Source organism: Solea senegalensis, linkage group LG11 (genome assembly GCF_019176455.1).
Source record: "Solea senegalensis isolate Sse05_10M linkage group LG11, IFAPA_SoseM_1, whole genome shotgun sequence".
Classification (NCBI taxonomy): Eukaryota; Metazoa; Chordata; class Actinopteri; order Pleuronectiformes; family Soleidae; genus Solea; species Solea senegalensis.
The window spans coordinates 6,646,089-6,669,416 of NC_058031.1; the positions used below are offsets into that span (position 1 = coordinate 6,646,089).

The 23,328-nt window shown below is 41.3% G+C and overlaps 2 protein-coding genes across 11 annotated transcripts in view; one reads left to right on the forward strand and one right to left on the reverse strand.

Annotated features, from left to right (window-relative positions):
• Positions 1-7,918, forward strand: part of LOC122776885 (synaptotagmin-2-like) — a 62,397-nt gene extending 54,479 nt beyond the window's left edge. For all 6 annotated transcript variants that reach the window (XM_044037647.1, XM_044037651.1, XM_044037650.1 and 3 more), the window contains one exon: positions 1,326-7,918. In XM_044037647.1, the coding sequence (XP_043893582.1) occupies positions 1,326-1,541 (216 nt within the window). In that variant the 3' untranslated portion in view covers positions 1,542-7,918. The remainder of the gene's footprint in view (positions 1-1,325) is intronic.
• A 1,163-nt stretch (positions 7,919-9,081) lies between these two features.
• On the reverse strand, positions 9,082-23,031 carry LOC122777623 (protein phosphatase 1 regulatory subunit 12B-like). Of its 5 annotated transcripts, none has more exons than XM_044038959.1 (8): positions 22,496-23,026; positions 17,834-17,850; positions 17,588-17,717; positions 15,844-15,948; positions 15,655-15,705; positions 15,482-15,532; positions 14,695-14,757; positions 10,155-10,238 (listed from the first exon to the last, which is right to left on the reverse strand). In XM_044038959.1, the coding sequence occupies exons 1-7, from the start codon at positions 22,595-22,597 to the stop codon at positions 14,716-14,718; spliced, it is 498 nt and encodes a 165-aa protein (XP_043894894.1). In that variant the 5' UTR covers positions 22,598-23,026; the 3' UTR covers positions 10,155-10,238; positions 14,695-14,715. The 5 variants fall into 5 exon arrangements, with proteins under 5 accessions (XP_043894892.1, XP_043894894.1, XP_043894896.1 ...); XM_044038961.1 differs by having other exon boundaries at positions 10,176-10,238; positions 14,695-14,754; positions 22,496-23,027; XM_044038956.1 differs by lacking the exon at positions 14,695-14,757 and adding an exon at positions 12,364-12,629 and having other exon boundaries at positions 10,177-10,238; positions 22,496-23,031.
• Positions 23,032-23,328: the final 297 nt, after the last annotated feature.

A 23,328-nucleotide genomic window follows, 5' to 3' on the forward strand; every position in this document is an offset into this window, starting at 1 on the left:
ACAGAATCATATGTACTAATGTAAAGAACTACTGATAAAAAAATAATGCAGCCAATTAAAATAATTCATTATTGGTGACAACATGTCATTGATTTAAGAAGGAAATCCTTTCAGGATTTGTGTAAACGTCAGGATGGATTACACAAAGTACAACCTGTTCAAGTGTTCATATCAGTGCAGGAAATCAACTAAGACTAAATGTAGTGCTATAATCGTTTAAAGGCTACAAAGGAGGATCAATAGTGGATTTTTAACATTATTATTTTCAGAGTTATGTTGCGTGAAAGACTAATATTTGATATCTGTGCTGTGTGAATGTGAAGGGCAGTTTCAGATGTGGCTCCTAGCCCACTCTAATTCCCTTGTTTCAAGGAATTATTCTTTCTGACCACATGTTTCATTTTATGGTATTGTCCTCCATCAACCCCTCTCAACCTGCTAAATGCTGCACTAACACAGACTGTGTAGTACAATACAAACGGTGTCTGTCTGCTGGTTAGTGCTGTGTTGATACTGTACAGCAGGGGTGTCCAAACTTCTTTTAAAAGCCCTGGTATACTACCGCGCACGCATCATACTGCGCGTCGCACTGCTCATTGGCCGTCGGGCAGGGGAGTTGGGGTGTCAGCCGGTTCAAGGTCGAGGCTCGGATGACTATCTTTGGCGATGATGTTTTTTCTGCTGTCTACTTACGTGCGTTGATGACGCAATTCACGGCATGCACACGGTGTGCGTCGGGTCCGCTCGCACTGTGCACGTAAGTACTGTATACCAGGGCCTTAAGGAGGGCCAGATATGATAATGTGAACATTCCCTGGCATCAATGGTCCCTTCTGACCTTTTTTTTAACAGTAAAAGTTACATACAAATGCACTGTTTTATAATAATTTTATTTTCATTGTCACAATTATCATTTTTAAAATGTAATGTAACCAAATCTAAGCCACGCAAGAGTGAACAAATAACACAATAGCAGGTGAGTGAATGTCTGGGTTGCAAACTTGGGCAACTTCTTCCCAGCTGAGCTACCGGGGTTGACACATGACGGGGGCCGATTTTCTGTCCCAGTCCATCCCCGGCCATAAATAATACATTATAAAACCGAAGCTGCAGGCCATACAAAATCTGACAGTGGTTGGCCTGCGGGCCGGTGTTTGGACATGCCTGCTGTACAGTGTGTGCAGAATGTTTTGTTTCCCCGAGTTAGAATAAAGTCTAAAAACAACAAATGTGCTTATTTGTTCTTTTGAGTCTGTTCTAAAAACAAAAAAACAAGAGCGCTTACAATGAGTCACTCACACCCATTTTTCTACCCATTCCCTCAGAAAATCCAAGCTGTGATCACAGTGCTGGATTATGACAAGATTGGCAAGAACGACGCCATCGGCAAGATCTGGGTGGGAAGTAAGTCCACGGGTGCCGGGCTCAAACACTGGTCCGACATGCTGGCCAACCCCCGCCGTCCCATTGCCCAGTGGCATCCACTGCAGCCAGAGGAGGAGGTGGATGCTTCCCTCGCGGCCCTGAATGCCAAGAAGTAAACTCCCACCAGAACACATCGTCCCCACCTGCACCCACCGACCCATGCATTTCCCATTCAGATCCCACATGTCAGTGTATATCCCCTCCCCCCCCTCCCGACCCTTCCACCCTCCTCCTTTTTCCCACTGCCACCTTTAAAAAGATAAATTGAAATCATCTGACATGATGGGGAGATATAGTTACAAAAAAAAAGAAGAAAAAAAATCATCATGTTATATTTAATCATGCCATTGAAAAAAAGAAGATGAATTACAGGATGGACAGAGACTCCGTTGATTTCCTTTAGATCTATTTTTGTATTGGGGTTGTGGTTCCATTAATAAGAATACAGACTAGACTGTAAAGAATAGTTAGAGTGCTATACGGGAATCTGGCGATAAAGGGGATAAAACATACAGCCACTCATATTGTACTCACTCTTTCCCTTTAGTGACACAGTTTGCTTAGAATAGCGCTTAATAATAAAATGCTTTATACTGCCATAGGACAGAGAAATAACACAAGCAGGTCCATTCCTTAGGTGTATCGTGCACCATGTTTCACACCTGCCAGTTGTATCATACTAGATGATTCCTGTTAGTTTGAAGTACATTCCTAGAGTTGGGTAGCGAGTAGGGATAAGCACATATCCAGTTACCCACAGACACACTGCCGTTTTGATTAGTTAACCCTCCACCCTTCGTCTCAGGAAAACTGAGAGGAAACTGAAGCTCCATGCCTTTTTTTCTAAACGGGTTGCTGTTATTCAAATACTCCACTTGCCGAGAACGAAATCACGCTTGACCGCTTGTTGTTGTTGTTGTTGTTGTTGTTGTTGTTCTTTTTCCGTCGGTGACGTAAGGCTCACGACTAGTGTTAATCTTATCCATGAAATGGAAAATCAAGGGGGAGAGCGGGGAAGTGATGGATTTTTCGGTCCAAAAGAAAAAAAGGTGTGTGTGAGTGTGTGTGTTATGTGTGTGTGTGTGTGTTACGTGTGTCGACTGCACAAAAAAAGGCTGCGTCTGTCATCCGAACGGCAAAGAGCGAAAAAAAGGTATCAGAGCGAGGAACAGCACAGACTGATTCCAAACACCAATGACATGATGTTAACCATGTGTCAATTACTGCCTGCAGTCCACCACCTCCTCCTCCTCCTCCTCCCCTCCCCCCAACGCCTCTGAATCTGTATCTCACTTGTTCAGTGCTACTGCCATTCGTCATGGACTTGACACAAGGGTTTTACTTCAAAGGAATCCCTATAACCGTCTTACAGTCATAAAGGAGACAAGCCTTCCAAGTAACAAAATAAGCAATTTTCAACTACCAGGGACGCCTTCCAGTTAGCGGTGTTGTTCTCTTCATTTCATTCAAGTTTTCATTTCCTCCTTGTTTTTCCTTCTATTGATCCTGTTGTGTTTTTTATTTCGTTCTACTTTTATTCCTTAAGCACTTTAAATCCAACTGTTTTATTTGTGTGCCCTCACAAACAAGAGCTTTAATTATTTATTTAAGTTAAGAATAAGTGGCTTACAGCCTATTTTTGGGGGGGAGAATAAGGAGCAAGGGATTATTACATTATATCGTCATTTCCGTTTATTTTGTTTTTCCTCAGCTTTTCATGTAAATGTCTGGATGTTTACGTTTCCCGACTGATTGAAAGGAAATGGTCTGGAAGAAGGCACCGATCCGTGTGTATTTTATACACAGCCTACCAAACTGTTGAATTTATTTGCACTACTGGGTATTATTCTGTTCCGTGGTTGTGTACAAATGTTGTGAGATTTATTTATTTATTTTTGCTGTGGCACATGTGGCACACCAGGTCTCCTCCTCCTATAAATACGGGCTCAACTGATTAAGACCCAATTCCAGCCTGGTGCTGCTGCTGCTGCTGCTGCTGCTCCCTGGCCCATTCACAGAATGTAATCTTTTGTGTTTTTGTAAAGGAATAATTTAAGATTGAACTGACAAATGCCACACTGTTATTTGAAACAAACCTCACACACCCTTGAATAAATTAGTGGAAGCTTAAATGTTAATCTGCGTCCTCTAGTAGCCAGGTGATAAGACTCCACTTGTGCTTAATTAAAGTCAAGTCTGTGTCTGATTGAGCAAATTAAAAAAAATAACTACCTGTTGACTGTGTATAAAATAACACAATTTGTCAATGTAAATCAAAACGTAGTCAACATTTTGGACAATTGTTGGCTCTTATGTTTAGGTTTTTAATAATCAAACACAGACCATGATCACATTTTGTATTTTTCACGTCACGTTATCTTTATGTTTTTTTTTCTTCTGTTGATGAAGCAACACTAAAGAAAAGGCAACACGGAAGCAATCAAGCAAACCCATTGGTCTGTAGTTTTGCCAATAATATATAGTTCATACACGTTGATACTGCATGTTTATACAAAATACTGTACATAAGAGCATGTTTTAGAGACAAAGCAAAAATATCTCGTGTACGTAAATGGGTGTCATTTGTCATTTTAATAACACGGCGAAAGGGAGAAGAAGAGAAAAAAAAGATGCACTGTATATTTTTTAAATGAAACAAAATGTGTGTTTATTTTCCATGAGGGTCATTGGAGAGAATGTCATACAGTACAAATATTACAGTACTTATTACGTAATAAGAACCTTTCCACGCCTGAGATTCTTAAGCAAAGTGTGTCGTCCAGTACTGTGTGTGAGTTCATGTAGGATGAAAATGTAGCCGCATGCTTGCTATCTAATTCCTTGTGATCAAAGTTTGGGTTTTTTTTCTGTTCGATGCCATTTATTCACCATGCGTTTTTGTTTCAACACTTATCCAACGGACTTATTTTGAAGATTTGATGCTCTTGCTTTTTTTTGTTCACTATGTTTTTTAGTCTTTCATGTTTGGTATATTGGGGCGTCGGGTCTCCAAGTCTGTAAGACCAGACGATTTTCTAACACATTCGGCACAGTGTCATGAGAAGAAGATTGAATAATTCTGCAGGTATCTGTAGGTAGATTGAAGGAGTCGTTATGTGTGCCAGTACAGACCCAGAATAAAGTCTGCTGGATCCTATCTTTATATAATCTCATCCCAGTGAACACAAATGACTTGGAATCCCTTCTTCTCTCTCTCTTTAATTTCTTCTATTTAAATGACCTGAAACCCTTCATGGCTGTCTCTTTTACTGTGTTTATTATAGAATAATGTGTATGTATATACAATATAAATGAATAAGATAAAACTAAAGCCATAAAACTCAAGCACTAACTCTTTAGAGCTCAGCTGAGTAGCTGGAGTTTATTAATGAAGAAGAAGAAGAAAAAAAAATCGGATGTCTTCATTTTCCTTGGCCAGTGTTTCTCTTTTACATTCCGCTCAGAGGTCTTTGTTCATCAAGAGGGCAAAATCCATTTTACTGTATATGTGTGAGCAGTGGGAGCAGTTGTGACTTTAGTAGAGTGAGTGTGTGTTTTTCTACTTTCAGAGCTGTTGATGTCCTTGTTTCATAGAGGTAGCTGAATTTACAGTATCGTGATTAGTAATGTATCTGCCTCGTTTTGATAGTATAAATATACAATCTCATCACAAGTTCTCACATAAACTGCTGAATCTATATAGTACATACATATATATATATGTATGTATGTATATATATAACCTATATGTAAGAGTGTGCTCTATTCTTGGGCTGAGTGCAATTTATGAACCGAACTGAGTCTGAGTTTCTCTTCCACACGTACAATGAATAATATCTGCTGCTTATGCTGGTTGTTCGTTTTCTTGAAAACTACGAGCAGCAATAATGCTATTTGAGTTCCAGCAACATAAAAGTGACGAGAGAGAGAAACTGTCGCTCACGTTTTAGGTCCAAATCCCTCCCATAGAACTATGCATAAAGTAATAGAATATAATGAAAACAAAATCTTATATAAGTATATAAAATGAAAAATGTGATGCACCTTACATGGGATATAAAGAATACCAGTAATAGAAAATGAAGAGAAATTATAATGAGAACACCGATTTCACTTTTGTTCATTAAATTACTAGTTGGAGCGAGGAGATATTAGCTTAGCTTAGTTTAGCTTAGCGTACACTGAAAACTAGCGTCTCCTCATAGCCTCATGGTGATTAAAAATAAAGAAGCCTTTTCTTCACATAAAATAATCTACTTTAAACTACAGTATCATATTAACAGATTAACAGAATGACATACTCTACGTTAATTGTCTTTTTCACTTTTTCCAGCCGACATGCTAAACTAAGCTAACTGTGTCGTGTGTCTAATCATCTAATTTGGCAAGAGAGTGAATGTACATGTTGAACTAGCCTGGCTCTTTACGCAGCAGCCATGTTGACACGCACAGGTGTTACTGATCACGCTAACGATGGCTCTGCTCACTTCTTTTAAGTCAGGACAGTGAACCAGCATAAACCTTTAATCCGCGGACGATCTGGAGCTATATAAGCTGTCATTCCTGTGATTAGTTACACTTTTTATTTTCCTAATGTGGTTTTGTCAACTCCCCGTGTGTGCACAGGTGGTCTCCGGTTTCCTCCCAAAGTCCAAGAACATGCAGATTTGGGAATTAGGCTAATTGTGAGAGTGGATGGTTGGTTTGTCTCTCCCTGTGATGGACTGGTGACCCGTCCAGGGTGTACTACAGCCTTTCACCCTATGTCAGCTGGGATTGGCACCAGCGCCCCCCTCATGTGGAGGGAAAAGCGGTAGAAGATGAGTGAGTGAGTGAGTGAGTGAGCGAGTGAGGGTTATTGTCAAAATGGCTGCTGTGCAGAGCGCCCGTCGCATTTCCTTCAGTTTACCTCAATATCTGACTTTTTTTTGTTTTCCGCAGTAAGCTGCCATGTCTCTGTGCTTACGACAACCCTCAGTCAGTGTGTCTCTCTGATAACACACATTATCTAATGCAATATTATACTACACTGTCCCATTATAATGCCACTAACTGTGACCAAATGATGCACTGAGTGTGATTTCAAGATCTCAATGTGTTTCAGAAATACTGCCAGTACCTGATTACACTTGCCTGCATTTGTCGCCACTGTTCAAATCCACGTGAACAGGACACATCAGATGCTGAGGCAAATGTGAATACAGGTCAATTTATAGCACACTTTAGATTTTAGATTTTTTTTTTTTATTTCCTTTCACTGCTCACTACAGTCACATGACCGCTGGATATCTTAAGTTTTATGGGGGACAGAGACTGGGAGTTGTGTGTGTGTGTGTGCACGTGTGTGTAGATGTGTGGGGGCTGTTTAGCAGACATGGTGCAAAAACACTGGGATATGTAATTACCATATACAGTACAGGTCTGCATGCGTTGGTAACATTGCTCATTCCTAAATGTACATCTTTGTGTGTAAGACTTCAGTCAAACAACCTTAGTTTTGTATTAAATCTGTGGGTTTGTCTGCTTTGTTGTGTAGATTTTACAACTCCATGATGCACAACTGCCACTGAAACTGCGCCGTTTCAGCTGTGCAAAGACAGCTGGAGAGCACCATTCACGCGTTCTCCTTTTGTTTTGTTGTAAACAAACGCTGGGATTTAAAAAGGGAAAACATCCAAAGTTTCCGTAGATCATTTGCCGCCTTGTCAAAATGTGTCGTGACACCACTTTGAAACGCGATGTCTTGTCTCCTCTATTACTCGCTGTACTTCTTCTGTATTATTGTGCGTATGTGTATCGCTTATGTCTATTCATTTATTTTTTGGGGGTTTTGTGACGTAGATTGTAGGGCCGTATTTGAGTCAATGCCACAAAGACACATATCACTATGCTCTTCCAGATTTGCTCTTTTGTTTTGTGTCTTTCTGTGTCTCTCGTTTATGTCCCATCAGTGTTGTTGTGCTGAACAGGAAGCACCGGGTTCACCACTGAACCTGCTCTTTCTGAGTGTTAAGAACGCCGGGCTTCACGCTTACATCATGGACATACTGTATACTGCCAAACATGCAGGACCGTACCGAACTCCCCTCTTGAGCGCTTAGTCCTCCACTTCATCCCTGATGCAACTTTGTTCTTAAGACTCATTTGATTTTGATTTTTTTTCCTCCTCCTCCTCCTCTCTCTCTCTTCTTCATCATCTTTTAAAGCATCGGAGGACAGCCAGGTTGTGTCCTCTAGCTGTGTTTCTTCGTGTCTAGTGTCGTGGTGCGCGTGTTCATGTCAGTACTTGTGCCTACTGTGGATCGCATGCTTTAGCCCTTGACTGGACACAAACGTTGCTCACAAACTCCTCTTGACCCTTACGTGGACAAACGTTGCGGATCCTTATAAAGTAATCAAGGGAACCAAATAACTTAATACAAATTTATCATATGTGTTAACAGTTCTGTAAAAAAAAAAAAAATACAAATAGGAAATAAAGGCCTTTTAACTACCCTGACTCATTTGTGTTTAATATGCCGTGTGTTCAACCCTCGCTGCTTCTGTCGCACGTCCATGTCACACAAGGAAACAATTGTTTTTCTTCCTTTATGATTTATTAAGCAAAATAAGGTCAGCCAGTGTGTGCATATTCAACTGTCGTCAACACATTTCACACTTTTCTCTGCATAGATCAAAGTATTTACACATGAAAACATCAGTGAATGAGTGAATCAGTCGGCTGCATGTGACCAAAAATAATAACACTGGAGTTAGAACATGTCGCCCTATTTGGACTCTACAAAATAAAACATGTTAAAGCAACACATCAAACACTGTAGACTGAAACGTCTCCAGCTCACCAGGTAACAGGAAGCTGAGTTTGACAGTTTCATATATTACATGATGATACAAACACAGTGCTCAACAAATGTATTAGCCACAGCATTGGTAATTATCCAAATCATTTTTGAATGTTTCTGTAGCGGTTAATACACCAGTATGTCGAAGCGCTTTAACCAATATGATATTTTTAATGCTAAAATCTCATTATTATTATTGTTCAAATTGACTGTTTTACAAAAAAAATACATATAGCATCATTATGTATTAATTAATATGTCAAATTATTATTGATTTAGTTATTTAATGGCATTCCTGAATAGAACATTTTGTTTTAGTGGTTGAATGTTATGCTTCTGACAACTTCTGACTTCTCAGAGAAGAGGTTTTTGAAAGATTTGGTCAAATAAACTTGTTAAGCACTGTATAACACTCTTTAAAAAAAAAAAAAAGAGAGCTATAAAACATTGGCCTTTTTGATATGTTTATTGCTGTAACACTGTGACATAAATTTAGCCTCTTAAATGATCCAGAAAAGCAGCTGAACGTTATGATGAAAGTAGGACTCTTTTATTGCACCAATAGATGCAATAAAGTGACTCGGTGTGTCACTTAGTCAATAAGTAATTTGACTCATATGCCACATAATTCCTCAAACTCTGGATTTTAACGCCAGTGGCTGATTTTTGTTCCATCGCCTCGTGCAAGAAAATGCACAAATAAATAAATAAATATCTCTCAAACACAACATAGAACATGATCTTTGCCACAAACACAGTTTGTTCGTTCCCTGTCGCCATTCTGCCGTTTCAAAGATGTGCTTTAAAAAAAAAATTTAAAGAAAGATAGATGTCAAAGCATCAGTTAGGATCATGCAGGATCAGCAAAATAAGGGAAACCACTCTGAAGCGGATACTGTGCTGCAAGTGATGCCTGTGTGATTAAAGATCAAAAGTGCTTTTACCCAGAACCTGGACATTTCTTTAAAGTACTACAAAATTATTTAAATACAAAGATTCCCTTGAAAAGGACAGAAATGATAAAAAGTGATTGTCAGACTGTTTCTTTTTTTAAAAAAACAACTCAGTTGTCTAAAAGCAATCCATCTTTTCTCTGCCTGGTGTTTTCACTCCTTTCTTTAGAACAGATCGTTTGCAGGGTTTCATTTTACCTGAGTCTGGTTTTAAATCCTGAATGGAAAATTCATTTTAATGAATTCATCGAAACCAATTTTGGAGCCTTTAATGATGCCATGTTTTCAAACCCAAACACAAGAGTAATATAAGCCCACACCAGTATCACACTACAACAACATAGAACTTAAGTTCCTCATTCAAACATGAATTATAACAATATATGGATTATGAAATGAAATGAAATGTTTTATGTTTTAACAATAAATCACATATATAGCTAATCCAGAAAGGTTTTTTGACATTTTTTATTGTCCTACTGTTACGTAATAACGACAAACTTTTCACTTTACAATGTGAAACTGATCCATTTTTTTTTTATTTCTGTGGCACAGCAGTAACATACACTTCTGTCGCTGAACATTTCAGTAGTAATCAATTTCTTTCCATTCATGAATTAGATCATTAAAATACTTTCTCTTTTTTTTTTTGTAAAGTAACAAACTTCTCAGAGAGATTAAGTGGATAATAATATCAGACGCAGTATCTTCATGCAAACGCCTGGATTTACAACTGGTCCCTATTTGATTAGTGTAAAATACTTTGTATTAAAAAAATAACAGAAACCCATTTAAGTGGAAAAAAATCATAGAAACTCATGTAAAACTCTGTTTTAGATTCTGCACCAGTTATTTCTCACCAGAGAGGAGGCACAACTTTGGATGTCGGGGATATTTAAACTGTGTCCACGGAGCTTCAGATAATCTTTGTTCATTTGGACAGTTTGCTGATGACTCGAATGAGCGCCCCGTTCTCATCCTTCAGCCTCTGGTTGTCTGACTTGAGCTCCGTTAAGATCTGGGACAGCAGAGGGAAAGAAACATCACAGTTACTGGACTATAATTAAACTATATTGTTATTTTTAAAGCGTCACGTACGACGACACAATTCAGCGGTGCCATTAGTGGTCAAATAACTGCGGTCACCCCTAACGCTGGACTTAAAGTCATATCTAAGTGGAGTTAGAGGACAATGAGGACATGCTTTGTTTTGTGGCACTGGATCATGCAGTGAGGAGTGATTTTGACAGTATATGATCCGTGTGGATGGAGAGGATGAAGTCAGGAGAAGAGACAAGCTTTACTAAATCTAGGTCACGGCTAAAAATATCAACACCCTTTGTCGAAGTTTGAACCTCTGATGTGACAAACTGCCCTAAAGTGAGATGTTAAATTGTTTGTACCTATCTAAATGAAGTTGAACATATATCACACTATGAATATAATCATTAATTTAGCTCAGCAAGACTGACAGAAATGATATATTTGTTGACATGGTCTGTCATGGGTTTTTATGAGCACCGAGTTTGAATCATTTCTCTTTTTTATTATTTTTTCTCATTTCCACCCACTGACGATAACATCACACAAGTGGAATAAAAGACATTTTGGATCTGTTTTTTTTTTTTTTTTTTTGGTAAATAAACAGGGATACAGCTTGATTGACTTCCTTCTTCCTGCTTCTGTGATTGTTGATTGTCTGCCCCTCCCTGATGTGTTTCACCTGTGCTCCATTCCCCTGTATTTAGTCCCTGTGAACCCAGTCTGCTTTGGTTTGGACTCTCACTCAGTTCTCTGTTCTCTTGGATTTTGGTCTCCTGTGGTCTGCCTTTAAGTAAGTAAGTTGTTTAGTTGTTGTTATTATTGATAATTAAAGATAACCTTTAGTTTCAAGCTCTGTTTTTGGGCCCTCAGGTACCTGCATTGTGACAATATATGAATATATATATGTATATTGTTTTTCTCTGTAAAAAAAAACCCAAAATGCAATTCACATTTTTGTTGAGCCACATGAGTTCTCTCATGCTTGCAGGCTTCATGTTAAGCAAAGAGTCCTTCAAGTAAGTGAATGCTTGTATTACCAAAACAGTGGCATATCCCTTCAAAGTAACATACTTTAATTGTTATTTTAATTCCCTGATATGATTCATGAACCAACACAGGAATAACATCCGCCACGTCTCTGTCTAGTGTTTGGTCAGAGGCTCAGGACTTTTTCAAGAGTCATTTCACACATTTAGTGGCTTTTTCTTGGCTTTGCACCGATAACACGGCATATTACACACTGTATATTTCACAGTTTCACTATCAGTGACCACTATCCACCTTATTCATATATGGCCCTCGATACTTTGCATGAATTATGGGCGTGTCCTGTCGCTGAAGCAGAACAAGCGTTTTCCTTGGTAACTGGAAGCTAATTTGGGAACATCATTGATCATTCACTGCTTTCTATTTTCCAATCGTAAAGGTAACACTAAGAGTCAAATTGATACCACATCTGATTAGGACGAGATACAATCAGGATTTGTGTTAAATTTAATTGCTAACACTCTCTCAAAGTCTCTTTAACGCTGCTAGACTGCTTTTGCTGTGTGTAAATATCACTGTATTTCCCAAATAATAATAATAATAATAAATGTAAAGAATGAAGTCCATCGCTACAGACGCTGAAGCTATGAACTGAAAAACTCTGCATATATGAATTTACAGAGCAATAAGGTCAGTCCTTTTGTTAAAAGAGGTGATATAGAACCACGTCACAGCCTAATTGTCCCACATCACCAAGCCTGGGTTTTAGTCTCAACCTTGGGTGATTTACAAACTGCAGGATGCTCCTGTATTGCAGGAACAGCACGATCCTGAAGCCACGCTGTTTTGCCAGTGGAAAGAACTTCTGCCTCCGGAAGATCCACCCATAATCTTTTCTCCAGTAATAAGGTGGAATACATGCATAGGATTCCTTGTGCAGTGATTATGTCATGTGAAGTCTCATGCAACATAAACGCAATTTAAAAAATAATAATACGAATAATAAGAATGATCAGAGATGTCTTATACGAGAGGGTTAAAAAGGTTAAAATAAAGAGTGTGAAGGAAGTTGCATTGCAGTGTTGGGGAGTGAGGATAGGGAAGTGCAGGACCTGCCTGAGAGGGACACAGCAGAGGACGAGGGCACAGTAGCGGCACCAGGAGGAGAGAGGAGTGTAGAAGTTATGAGGCTGAGGAAGGGAGGGCGAAAAAAGGAAAAAGGAGGACGGGTGACCCCGGAGGATCAGAGGTCCTCCGTCTCCGGCATGGAGGCCCTCTCAGAGAGGCGGGCAAGGACACGCAGCATGGCTCTATTCTCAGCCAGGAGACACTCGTTCACCCTCCGCAGGGTCTGGACCTGAGCCAGAGCAGGGACAGCCTGCACAGAGGAGGAGAGAGACACAGAGAGAGCATGCAGGGAAGCACGCCATGTGCAAAAAGAGAGTGTTGTAGAGAATGTGCACAGACAGGGAAAGAAGAAAGAACTGTGGATCTGAAGGACTTTATCAAAGACATAAATAATTCATGAAATTGGAGCGAACAAACAGATTCGAGGACAAACGGCAAACAAAACACAGAATGGAACCAGCTCTCTCCACGAGCTCTTTGTAACTCCACTGTGTGGAGAGTGGTGAGGTGCTGGCATGTTGTTATATGCGTTTGGAAAGAAGAGGGAATTCAAATTCCCATAAAACTATTTTACACTTTGCACAGGAGCCTGGCCAGTTAAAAATCAAAGGGAGGGATGGAAAGGATCCAACACACACACACACTCTCTCTCTCTTCCCTCAGCCAGACTCCTCTTGTTCTGACTTATGAGGTAAACCCCAGTGGTTGCACTGTGGTTTGACACCATTCCTGAGAGGAAACCACAGAACACACACACACACACACACATAGACGCTTGTCTCTCTACAGTTGTGAGCAAACCCAATTCCCTGCCTAGCCCTCTTACCCTTACCTTAACTGGCTCAACTAAATTCCCTAATCCCAGACCTGACCCTAATCTAACCTTAATCCAAACCTTAACCATAAAATCAAATCCAAAGAGCCAAATGTGAGGACCTGCTCAAATGTATGACATAGTTTTGAACCAAACTTTGTCCTTACGACTCAATAAAGACATTCTCTCTCTCTCACTCACACACACACACTGGTTTCCATGACTTCAGAGGACATTGCATTAATTTCCTGGAGACTTACTCTAAGATTAACCATAGTTACTACTGGCCTGACCCTAGCATGTGTTCACCTTAAATGTACCTGGTATTCAACACAAGGGTTTGCCCTCAGGATGCTGCATTGACTTCCATTCATACTGACAGCCTGACCAAAGACATCATCCCTAAACGTAACCATAACTTCTTAATCTGTAATGATGATTTTAACCCAACCCAACTTTAACCACAGCCCCATAAATAAGGTTCATTAAGCCTCATTAAGTCCAGGCTTTGGTCCCATGAGGACTACTGGTCCTGGAAAAAGTCAGTGTTTATATCAGAGGACGTCCTTAACGTAACAAAAACACACACACATACACAGAGAGAGATAGACACAAACATAGACATCTAGCTTTTTCATACACCAGAACACATCTTTTTTTGAAAGCCCACTCTGAAGCTGTCTGTGTATGAGACCGAACAGTTCGTGCATATAAAGTTCTCTCAGTGTAGCACAGTGTATTATGGAGAGATGCCCTTGGCAAGAGGAAAGAACAGAATGAAGAGAGAAACAGAGGGAGAGCACATGGTGACCAGTGCTGGAGACGTCTCTACATACTTGCTATTGAGCAGCGGGTAGTCAATCATCTTTGCGCCAAGACATTTAAGACTCTATACACTCGTGAAGAAAAGGACACACTGTGCAACTGCTGTGAAACACTGATCTTCACCATGGGGCCTGCCTGCTACTGCACCTGCAGGTTCAGACCTGAAGAAGAAGCACCTCCTACTGACAGAAAAGTGACCACAAGCAAACCAGAGATGAAGACGTGCTCACGTGTGAGTAGAGTAACCGTAACGGCTACACGAGAAACATAGCAGTTGTAACACACACACACACACACACACACAATATGGTGTTACAATGAGAGCAGCTGTTATTCAGTTTGCCCGTAGAGGAGAAAAACAACACGTCCATATCTGCTATGTTGCTGCGATACTTCCTTTCCACCAGGTGTCATGAGATGGCAGGTGAGGGATTAAATCTAAAAATAACATGTGGACATTTTGTTGAGAATCGGTGGCTTGCTAAAGCAGAAGAAGAAGAAGAAGAAGAAGGAGTGACTTAGTGATCAGTGCCGCCTGCCTGACCTGTTTCATTACGGATCTGAGTGTCCGTGTCTCCCTATGACGTGATGCATGTGTGTGTCCCACGCGTGTAAACATGCCCAAGTCTCTGACAGAAGAGAATCACGTGAAGGTGATACAGCGACTACCACTCACCGTCCCCACCCCAGCCTGCCCTCAGGGCTGGTACCCACAGCGGAACCGCAGTGGGGCGTCCTGCTGAAGGAACCACGACAACAACACGGGGGGTCAAACATCTGCACATCACACTGCTGTATGTGTCTGTCCCATTTCATCATGTGCTCCTCGGTGTCTGCATGCTATGCTGCCTCACGCTGGAGCCAAGATTTGACCTCTCCTGAGACAAATATAACAATGTTTTGCCTTAACAATCAAACTGTAAGAGTGTGTTTTTTGGGAGTGTGTCTATTCAGGCCTGAAATCTCTCTCTGCTGCCATTTCCCACGTCTCTTTATGAAGGAGAAAACACAGTGTGGTGCAGGAATGTCTCACAAAAGCAGGTCTTTTGGTTTTTGGACAGGAGTTTGGTATTTAGCTGGAACTAGGTCACAGTGTTCACCCCAACAGTGGGATAAGTGGAGCAGGGGAGCGGTAGTGGAAGCTCCTCCTCAGCCTGGTAGGAAGCAGCCACAGCAGAGCACTGTGGGTAATGGCCCTAAAAGCATTAACCTTCCTTCTCCTTGACTCTGAACCCACCTGTCTGTGTAAGTGTGGCCCTGGAGAGAATAAACGTGTCGCCTTTGTCTCGTAAAAACACTTTCTCTGCTCCACTTAGACTATGAGGAGATTGGCTGGAGGTGTGTGCTCAAGGAATATTAGTGTTGTTGTTATTGGAAAAAAAAATGTATATGACAAAAGACGATGCCATTTCAGGGGAAGTAGACGTATTATTATTATTTTTATTTCTTTTGCATTTACTGACCTTTATCTCCTCTTCCATGTCTGACACTCTTTTCTCCAGAACTCGCTTTTCCTGTAAATAACAAAAGAAACACCTGAATTCATATCTTCGAACGGCTGTTACTCTACAATTAAACTAAATTATAAAGAACAGGACCGAGAAATGCGGGATTCAAATGCCAAAAAGACACTTACCCTTTTCTCTGATTCAAGTACTGATGACTTCTCTGATAACCTGTCGTGTCTCTACAGAGTAGAACGATGCTGTCATTAGAATGTTTTTTGAGCTGGAGTCCATTAACTATTACGTCGTGACCTTTCTCGAGCACCCACTTTGGAAAATGACAATGGTGCAACAGGGGACAAATCGAACAGCCACTGTACCTGAGTGACTTTCTCCAGCTGCGTACGAATCTTAACCAGTTCCTGTTTGCTGTCCTGCAACCTGGACTTCAGCCTCTCATTTTCGTGCAAAGCTTCAGCGTACATCTGAAACAGAAGCAAATGAAGGGATAAAAAGCTGCGGTTAGTGAAATACTTGAGTTAACATACATGATAAAGTTCCAGTATGTCACAGTTTGAAGGGTTTAGTGGCAGAAATTCAATATATTACTCATAGGTTTGTTTGTTTGTTTGAGTCTATAATCGCTTTGGTTTCCATAGCCTATATAAGAATTTATCAGTACTTGGGAGAGGAACTGGGCTTGTTACTGCAGGGTTGCCAGTTGAAATCCTGGGACATGTCAAGGGCTGGGGTGTCCCTGAGTAAGGCACTCTATCCCCCATTGTGTGTGTGTTTACTGCTTACTGCTAATGAGGATGGGTTAAATGCAGAGGTCAAATTCACTATCACTAATTGGTGTGTGTACAAAAATAACTGATTCTAATTCTACTTTAGGCGAGGGCCATATGGAGGACCATCTTGTTTCTACAGCAGCCTGGATGGATAAACCAGCCAAAGCGCTAACGATACAAACAAAGAACAATTACTTGATTTCTGTTATGCCAAAGCATTGTAGTTCCCAGAAGCATTTTGGGAAAAGGAGGGATGAGCAGAAGAGTCCTCCGTTTGCTACACATTGGACCTTAATAGCTCTATATGATGAGGCGACGTAGATTCAGATTTAAGTCAACAAAAATGATTGTATATATGCACAAGTACAGTTAAAACTTCATCTGCTTGCCCTTGGGGAACATTCTATACTTATGTCTGCTCAGTGGGCGTGGTCTGAAGTCCCTCCTTAACACCTCACCAGCAGCTTATCTTCGCATCAAGACTCAATCCCCTGCTCTTAAATTAATTTAATCTAATTTTTAATCTGTAACGTCACAGTTTCTGTATGTGAGTTGCTTTTTTATAAAATCTGTTTATGTGTTGGGCTTCTTGTGCTTGAGTTGTTGGGGTTGGAAAACAATGGCTAGTCGCACCCTGAAGTGGACACTGGCTGTCATTGTGTTTGGAGCATGTGAGAGTTCTCCACCCAATTGAATTGGACATTTACATTTTGAATGAAATACCTCAAGTTGAGGGCTTTTCTAAGTCATTTTTAGGTGCGATTTAAAAAAAGAGATTAATTATATCAATTAATTACTGATCATGAGTAATTAATTGCTCAATTTTTTTAATCTCTTGACAGCACTCATTTTTTTCTCCAATCCTTTTTTTATATAAGCACATTTTAAAACCAGGTTTTCTCCGGGTTCTCTGGTTTCCCCCCTACAGTCCAAAAACATGCAGATTTGGGGATTAGGCAAATTGGACACTCGTAATTCAACGTAGATGTGAGAATAAGTGTGGATGGTTGTCTCTATGTGGCTCTGTGATGGAATGGCGACCAGTCCAGGTTGTACCCCACAACCCTCATGTGGAGGATAAAGTGGTAGAAGATGGATGGATGGATTTTTAAAAACCACTGGTGGACCAAAGTGCAGTGCATCAACTCTTTAAACCTGATCCGTCACCCCGTTTGTGTTCTGTCCACTGGGTACTTCGCTTTATTGCCCCATAACACCATGTATGCATACATAAATCTGTATGGTGACCCTACTAAGGTCAAACTTTAAGCATTACTGCTGGTTTGACACTCACTGGAGTTTTGCTTGTTTAAAGTGAATGAATGGTTCCAACCTTCTTGTAGTCTTTGGTGGCAGAGTCTTGTTCCTGTTTATTCAGCGAGGCCAGTCTTGTCTCTCTTCGTGTGTAAGAGCTGGTGCGGCCCAGTGGCTTTTCTGTGGCACTCTCTCCACTGGAGTCATATCTGGAGGCGACACAGGTCACACTCAGAAGATACTGTAGCTCGACTTGATTCAGGACATGTGTTTCTTTACTTCAGTATATCAGTACAGTGCAAAAAATAAAGCATGCAAATCTTACCTTGACAGTCTGTCATGCTGAAACACAAAGAAAAAAAAAAGCCACATGAGCTTGATCACTACAGAGTCGGAACACTGTCTGCAAGCTGCCCTGCTGAAAATAGATTCTGATATATTTGTTTGATAAAAACCAAACAAAGGCTGGACTGTGAATTTCTTTCTCGTTTCAAGACGGCGAAGAACAAAAACCCAACTTCCAAAGTGAATTATCGCAGTGTGTTCAGAGGCCTGAGTGCACACAGAAGTGAGATACAATTCACCCTGCTGCTGCAGTGACAGGGGTCACGTGGGTCAAAGTTCCCCATTGAGCCCAGTTAATCTGGACTGCGGCAGGAAGATGACATCATGACATCAGGAGCAAAGTATCTGCAGCATGACGAGTGCATGGCCGACCTCTGCATGCAAGCTGATAGCAGACTGTCCTGGCAGGTTTCTGCTGTGTCTGCTCCTGTGTACGGGGGCTGCCAAGCTGCCTGCGGTGATCACATACTGTATTTGTTTACCATCAGTTTCGGACCCTGAGCTATATTCACACTAGCTCTATGTCATTTCTCTAACCGTGTCTTTTTTCATTGTTCACATTCCTTAAAGGTCCAGTGTGTAAGAAATAGTGACCTTTTAATGTGACACTGTAACAAACAAAAGACTCTTCCAATCACCCCTCCCTTTCCCAAGCACATCATGGGACTACTTTGCATACCAGGAAGAACATCATCCTTTCTTTATTTGCCTAAAGTACATGTAAAAGACTATGAAATCCATCCATCTATCTTCTACCACTTTATCCTAGTGTGTAAGGTACACAGGTCGCCAGTCCATCACAGGGCCACATAGAGACAGACAACCATCCACTGTCACGGTCAATTTCAAGTCAAATTTGAGTCAAATCTGCATGTTTTTAGACTGTGGAGGAAACCGGAGAACTGGGAGAAAAACCCACGCCCTTCCCCATGCAGGAAGACCTTTGTTATGGGTCGCAAACCCAGGTCTTCTTGCTGCAATTTAAAGTGATTATACACTATTCAAACATATTGGTAGTATATTAAATTTCTGCCAGAAAAACGAGCAAACTTCTAAATATATATATATATATATATAAACAATATATCCTAACACTGGATCTAAGATGAGTCTTTCGTTAATGTGTCTACTGTCTCCCTGATGCAAATGAGCTCATCATAAACTGTGTGAACAGGACGTGCATTGTGAAAATGTCCACCCTGTGGAATGGTTGATTTCGTAAGTCCGTATAGCAACAATACGAAAACACCCTTAGCTTTTATGATGGACTATGCACGGGAGATTGCAACAACACTATAGTCAGAAACTAAACTAAACTAAAAGAGGCCCCACGCTATTAACTTTGTGCCAGACTCTGAGAAGCAATGTGTGAACCATGAGGTGCACGTGTGCTTTAGGGCAGTGTTTCTCAATCCTGGTCCTTGGGGACCCACTGCCCTGCATGTTTTAGATGTTTCACTGCTCCGACACACCTGATTCACATGGTCAGCTCGTCAACAAGGTCTGAGAAACTCTGCTTTAGGGGTAAGAAAGGTCAGGTCAGGTCAAACGTTATTGTCCAGCAGTCCAGCTGGCTGTGGTGAGGCTTGGAATGGTACACCTTGATCTGGCTTGTGTTTCCACCACGTGGTGTGCAGGCCAGCTACATGCAAGTTGCCTAAATATTTACGCCGCTGCGTCAGTCACATAAACAGTGTGAGGCCAAACCAGCGTGACACAGTTTAGTTCTCCAGTTAATTTCACAAAGACGAGGAATGTGACACAGTAAACAACAGAGCAACAATGGAGGACATTCGCCATTCTGTATTCCTTCTTCCTGCCATGAGGCTGTTTGTGAGCTTTGCTCGAGAGGAGGCTGCAGGGAAAACGTGGAAAAAAAAACCCACAATTTTTCTGTTTTTCTGCAAGTGGTGATTCTCTACTGGCCAGCGAACGGACTACATTGGTCTAACTCTACCCTGGACCCTAAACAGAAGAGTGTCAAATACTAGGATGATCAACGTTTGACAGTTGAAACACAAATAATTGTGTGACTCAGTGAAGTGAAGTGAACGGTGTCGCTTGTGTGGCTTTGATTTGATGTCCGGTCCCCTCCTCCTCCTCCTCCTCCTCCTCCTCCCTTTGAAATATCTCTGTCTCTTATCACACTCTCGCCAGACCTGTTTCTGCTCTGAACAAAAGTGAACAAACAGAAAACTCAGTGCCAGCAGGTGATAGACGTGGCACATGTGTGGACAACGACTGGTTGTGCGTTCTATTACTAGGAAAGAGAGAGGGATGGGGATCGTATTATGAGGACAGAATAGCTGCTGCTGTTTCTTAACCTTTACCCCTTTAACTTCTGAGATTTGGAGTTGGTGTCTCTTCTGGGAAACTGGGTCCTAAACAACTCAGTTTTAAAACGCGTCACAGTAAACATCTTGTGCAGTCCGAGCTGTTTGAGGAAAGGACCAGATGTGTGTGCATTTGCGGGAGGACAATTTATGTTCGGAGAGGACCGGCCATTCCTGTGCTCACAATCAGCGGGTTAGAGTTAGGGGGATATTTCACAGAGCGTCAAAGGAGCTATTCCTCAGCAAGTGTTTACATAACTGGGGCTTTGCTGCTTGTCCTTATGTGGTCATGTGCTTAAGCAGAGCTGTCCAGGAAAAAAACAGACCTCTGTGATCTCAGATGAAGAAGGTCCAAGGATGGAGCTGAGACAAGCTCTCACTCACTCCAGTCTTCCATCAGATAATCTATTAAAAAAATGATTATTTTGAGCCTGTAGCTTTTATGCATAAATTACCATACAGTAAAGCCTGCTTTGAGGGAATTGTACCAGCACTATTAAGATTACTAGTTCTGATACAGAAATCTAATTCACACTAACGGATTAGAAAATGTATGAAATTAGTTTCTTAACTAATTCAATCCCAGCAGACATTGGACTGAAGCCAGAGCCTGAAACATAGTTTGATTTTTTTTTTTACTTCTGATGGCAGCTGCACTGATCTGATTCCCTTGTTAGGAAAAACTCAGAAGTGGCACATGTTTTGCAGTAAACAATGTGAGGCAGACAAAAAGGGGGACAACATCAGAGAGAGACGGGTGCACTCTTGGACCACAGGGGCTCTGCAAACACCACTGTGTCCAGTTTTACGCTTTGCCAGGGCCAATATTATGCACGGCGGGGGGAGGGAGATGGTCAGAGGTTCGCACACACACACCGCCTGCATGAGCTCACTGCCCGGAGCTGTGAATGATATGAAGTGTTAGCAGCAGTTTTTCAAAAACGCCAGTGAAGTCATCATCATCACCCTCCGTCTCACTCTTCTGTGTCACGTTCTGTCTGCACTGACTGAACTGACTGAACTGACTGTGTGTCGACAGCAGGAAAATCAGTTTTTACTGTAGATTACTGACACAGACTATTCTCCAGCCCTTGCTGCTTTTCTTTTTTGTTTTAATGACATGCGGCATTACATAACTGTGTTTATTTTGGCCTCGGCAGTTATTTAAAATGCGAGCTGAGAAGTGTAATTGGGGGAAATGCTAACAACTTACATCTGAACTGAAGCCAGTGATGTTGGATCCGCTGTGTTATGTTACGATTGTAATGTAATGTTTTTTTCATCTAGGTACAGACATTGCCCTTTGAATGTAGAATTATAAAGAAGCATAAAATGGAGAAGGAAAAAAAAACAAAGGTCAAGTACACATGTCTTCAATTTGAAGTAGCAATATTTAGCCACTTTCCCACTTCTGCTCATATCTGCCTAATGATAAATGTCATCCAGTAATGAAAATGTGTTCATGTTTATGCCTCTTCCTGCTGCTCACAGCTGTTCCACACATTGTGTATTTCACTGAAGGAGACACGGGCTAAAAATACTGATTCTACCGCCTCTGCATTTCATTATCTCTCCCATGAAAACTTTGCTATTTCAGATTAGGCTGACATTTTGACCACGGACACAGACAGCACTGTGTGTGTGAGAGAGAAAAGAGCAAGAAACTGTCTGTCTGTCTGTGTGTGTGTGTGTGTGTGTGTGTGTGTTGTCCGTGCACTTCTAACTGTCTGTCCCTTTAACTGCTCCTGTCACACCATGTCCAGCTCTGATGCTCTGATATAAACACAACAGTCCAACAACACCCGTGAGAATAAGCCAGGAACAAATAAACATAACAGGAAATTACAAGAGGAATGTTTCGATGGCAAAATAAAATCTCTTTAGTCAGAGTCGCAGTGATTTAGAGCAAAAACCTCTAAAAACATCAGTCTCTGAAATAACAAGTGGTACAAAACAAATGGTTGAAAATACACATTTCCCTGGGGGATAGAATTGATAATAATCTCCATTATCAGTTAATCTGCCATAGTTAGGCATATTTAAAAAGAAGTTAATGAAAAAGAATATCTTTTTGCTATCTATTCTAATCTATCAAATGATTGGTGTGTTTAATTTCGTGTAAATTAGATTCATGTGCTCTTAAAATTATTCTTTACAGAAAAGTCACCAGTGGGAAATGAAACGCTTTCTTTGGGTTTCCTCAAGGGTGGATTAACATACTACTACTACAACTTAAATTAGAATCATTTGTGTAATTGGTCACATCCATGCTGTTTGGACACTCAAGCAAAAGAAATGTCTGGTCTTACTCTGACGTTTTTGTCTGTAGGGGAAGGAGAGGAGGGTGGAGAGTCTGTCAGCGACCTCCTGGTGCGAGTCAGGTCCTTGTTGCGTGAGTAGTAGGACGACATCTCCCTCCTCTACAGGGAACATGCAGGTCAGTGTCTACTGTAAGAGTGAGCCGGGCCTCCTCCTGAGAACGACTGCACAGACGCACACACTGCAGATGCCCTCAAGCAACGGTGACACAGATGCCCATGACTGCGCTCCCGGGGAAATCCTCAGCAACAACAGGTGTGTGTGTGTGTGTGTGTGTGTGTGTGTGCAATCACGCCTTCTTCCAAGCTGAAGACAGTGAAGAAATAATCATATAAAAATGCAAAATGTTGACCACACAGAAATAAGTCTTGAGCAAGAAAAAGCAATCAAATAGTCTTTGGTTTAAATGTCAAAATAAGTCCAAAACAAAGCAGTCGACAGAGAAAACTTTGCCTCCTGTGCTGCCTCTTCTTATGCTTCCCCAAAGTTATACACGCTCTCTCCATCTCCCTCCCCCTCTTGCTTTCTCTCTCCCACTCTCTCTCTCTCTCTCTCTCTCTCTCTCTCTCCCCTTCTTCTTTTTCAATGCTCAGTCACCCTCCCAGTCCCCCTTTGCTTCTCCCTGCTCCAGCTCTTCAGCTTTGGCAGCTTTCTGTGGACGCCTGCCAGAGGCTCTGCAATGGCCAGACTCGACAGTGAAAGCTAAAATTGTCCACTGATGTGGACAGGGATAAGGGTGGGAGAGGGTGAGGGTGAGGGGGGCGGAGCAGCAGCAGTGTGTGTTCTGGAGGGTCAACAGAGAGCATTCACTGAGAAGCCATCA

Coding starts and splice junctions, on each gene's coding strand:
- LOC122777623 (XM_044038956.1), bottom strand. CDS start 22,597: ATGTCGTCCTACTACTCACGCAACAAGGACCTGACTCGCACCAGGAGG. Junction 15,949..17,587: donor CCACCAAAGACTACAAGAAG/GTTGGAACCATT, acceptor CTTCTGTTTCAG/ATGTACGCTGAAGCTTTGCA. Junction 15,533..15,654: donor TACTTGAATCAGAGAAAAGG/GTAAGTGTCTTT, acceptor TGTTATTTACAG/GAAAAGCGAGTTCTGGAGAA.